The 2,891-nt window shown below is 45.1% G+C and overlaps 1 protein-coding gene across 1 annotated transcript in view; it reads right to left on the bottom strand.

Moving 5' to 3' along the window:
- The window catches only part of LOC105528648 (proline-rich protein 2-like), a gene marked incomplete at its 5' end in the record, with an annotated part of 76,160 nt that overhangs the window by 71,981 nt on the left and 1,288 nt on the right, over positions 1-2,891 (bottom strand). The window contains one exon of the mRNA XM_011965462.1: positions 505-550. Coding sequence (XP_011820852.1) covers positions 505-550 — 46 coding nt within the window. The remainder of the gene's footprint in view (positions 1-504; positions 551-2,891) is intronic.

The following is a 2,891-nucleotide window of genomic DNA, read 5'->3' as shown; positions in this document are numbered from 1 at the left end:
TTTTTTTTGAGAAAGGGTCTCGCTCTGTCGCCCAGGCTATAGTCCAGTGGCATGATCTCGGCTTACTGCAACCTCTGCCTCCCAGGTTCCAGTGACTCTCCTGGCTCAGCCTCCTGAGCAGCTAGGATTATAGGTGCATGCCACCACACCCGGCTAATTTTTGTGTATTTTCTTTTAGAGATGGCTTTCACCATATTGGCCAGGCTGGTCTTGAACCCCTGATCCCCTGTGATCTGCTCTCCTTGGCCTCCCAACGTCCTGGGATTACAGATGTGGGCCGCCGCAACCAGCCTCGATATCCTTCTTCTAGCTACTTGAAACTATGTAATATATTAACAGGGCCAGGTGTGGTGGCTCACACCTGTAATCCCAGCATCTTGGGAGGCCAAGGAGGGCGGATCACTTGATGTCTCAAATAGGAGTTTGAGACCAGCCTGGCCAACATGGTGAAAACCCATCTCCACTAAAAATACAAAAATTAGTTAGGAGTGATTGTGGGTGCCTGTAGTCCCAGCTACTCAGGAGGCAGAGGCAGGAGAATCTCTCGAACCTGGAGGCGGACGTTGCAATGAGCCCATATTGCGCCATTGCACTCCAGCCTGGGTGACAAGAGCAAAACTCCATTTCAAAAAAAGGACATTGAATGTTCCCAACATAAAGAAATGATAAAGTTTTGAGATGATGGATATACTAATTACCCTGATCTGATCACTATTATATGTATGCAACATCACTATTAAAAATGCAAATACTTAAAAATTACAGCAGCAAAATAAAAGCACAGAAAAGAGAAAACCCAATGGAGAAGGCAGCCCGGGTCAGCTGTGCCACTTGGTGTGGATGCCTGAGGTGCAGAACAGGAGCTGCTGTGTACGCGTTTTTCTTTCCTCTCCTTTTTCTTCAGAGAGGGGTTGGAAGTAGCTGCTGGGTCTGGCTTCATGAAGGCTGCTTTGATGGCTTGGCTGAAAGAATGTTGGAAACTGGGCACAGGAACAGGGTCTGAGTTGTCCCTCTCCCTATTGCTGTCCACAAGAGCAGGAGAAACTAGGCTGTTTGCATCTTCGGAGCAGTTTTGGGCCAAACATCTGCTTCTCCTTTTTCAATTCTCCACATCTGGGCAAAAGAAGGAAAGAGAGTCGTCTTCCAAATTCCTGATGCTAAATGAAGCAGTGGGGTGACAGAGGGGTCAGCAGAAAGTCTGCTTGGGACCCTGGAGTTCTGTTAAGAGGAGAAAGGGAGGGGGCCCCAGGCCCTTCGTGCAGGGGGCCCCACAGTGGAACTGGAGGGGCAGGTGTAGGAATGGCAGGCGGGAAGCTGCCGTAGATCCTGCAGGTCCCCTGTCTGGTTCTCCTCCATCTCTGCCCTGTGCTCTCAGCAGCATGCCTCCTGAGACTTCTCCTGGTGACTTCTCTTCTCTATACCAGTCTAGGGTTACCTTAGAGACCATAGGAGAGGGTCCCATTTCCCAAGACCCAGTCAGAGAACCACCCTGTGTTGAGAGTTCCCGATTCACTCACATCCCATGTGACCTCGCCTGTACATCTTGGAAACAACAGCTCCCATCTCCTCGCCCTTGAAGGACCTGGGTACTGCTAAGATGTGTTAGTGTCCAGGGATTCTGATGCTTATTCTCTATGTGTTCCTGGTGCCAGAGTCTCCAAGGACCTACATTTCCAATTCTACCACCCTGCATTGTTTTCCAGGGTTCTGGTACCTAATTAGGAAAGTCGTCTGTATCCATAAGTTCCTCTGGCCCTCTGGAAAGTGGCCTATTTACAACAAAGCCCCACAGATCAATCTCCTTCATCTCACCACAAAGCCTCGCAAATCAACCTCCTTAATATTACCACCGTCATACGTTGGATGAGTCCCTGTAGGATGATGCCAATAAGAACAGAAGCCTCCAGTTCTCGAAAACTTAGTCCCTTACATGGATGAATTCCTTACTTCTCTCAACAGCCTTTTGACATAAGTACTACGATTATGTGCATTTTACAGATGAAGAAACCAAGGCTCAGAGAAGTTAAATGACTCACCCAAGAGCACATTGTTAGTTTCATATTGACAAGGAAATTCAAGCCCTAGTCTGCCTGACACCAATGTTGGTCATTTGACCATTACACAAACTGTCTCAGGTTATTTCTACTAATCTCCCTATGAAGAATTATAAAGAATATTTAAACAGTAGATTGAGGGAAGAGAATGGGAGGGAGATGGGATAATTTAAACAGTAGATTGAGGGAGATGGGTCTTTGTATTAATAAAGAAAATGCTAGCTAATATAATAATCAACCTCCCAATTTTAGTGTCTGAACACAGTGCAAATGTATTTTTTACTCATGTTGCAATCTGATGGTGTTCCTGTTGGGTTTCCTCCATGTGGTGATTCTGGGACCCAGGCTTGTCTCATCTTATGGCTCTGCCATCCTTTAGGGCTTTGGAGACCTTTGCATACAGAAGAAAGGTACACCCTCTTCTTAACTGCCTTGGCCCAGAAGTGACACATGTCCCTTTCTGCTCACGTTTCATTGGCCAGCACTGGTCCTGTGGCGTTGCATAGATGTAAGGGGACTGGGAAATGTATTTCTTCCCTAGGCAGCTACTTCTCAGCATCAACTCCATACCATGGAAGAGGGCATGCAAAATATTTGGTGAAAAGTTAATTATCTCTGCTCCAGCCTCAATGACCTTAAGTGTCTTCTATTCCATAAATTCTAAGGTTCCATAATTTAACTGTTAAATTAACAATTCAATTACAATTAAATTAAATTGTTAATTTAAGTTAAATTATTAATTTAAGTTAAATTGTTAATTTAATTTAATACATGAGAATCTGTTGGAGACTTGAAGGTCCTTTCTTTCTTTTTCCTTTTCCTTTTTTTTTTTTTTTT

The sequence above is a fragment of the Mandrillus leucophaeus genome, unplaced genomic scaffold (genome assembly GCF_000951045.1).
Source record: "Mandrillus leucophaeus isolate KB7577 unplaced genomic scaffold, Mleu.le_1.0 Scaffold727, whole genome shotgun sequence".
NCBI classification, from domain to species: Eukaryota; Metazoa; Chordata; class Mammalia; order Primates; family Cercopithecidae; genus Mandrillus; species Mandrillus leucophaeus.
This window is presented reverse-complemented; position numbering and strand designations above follow the sequence as displayed.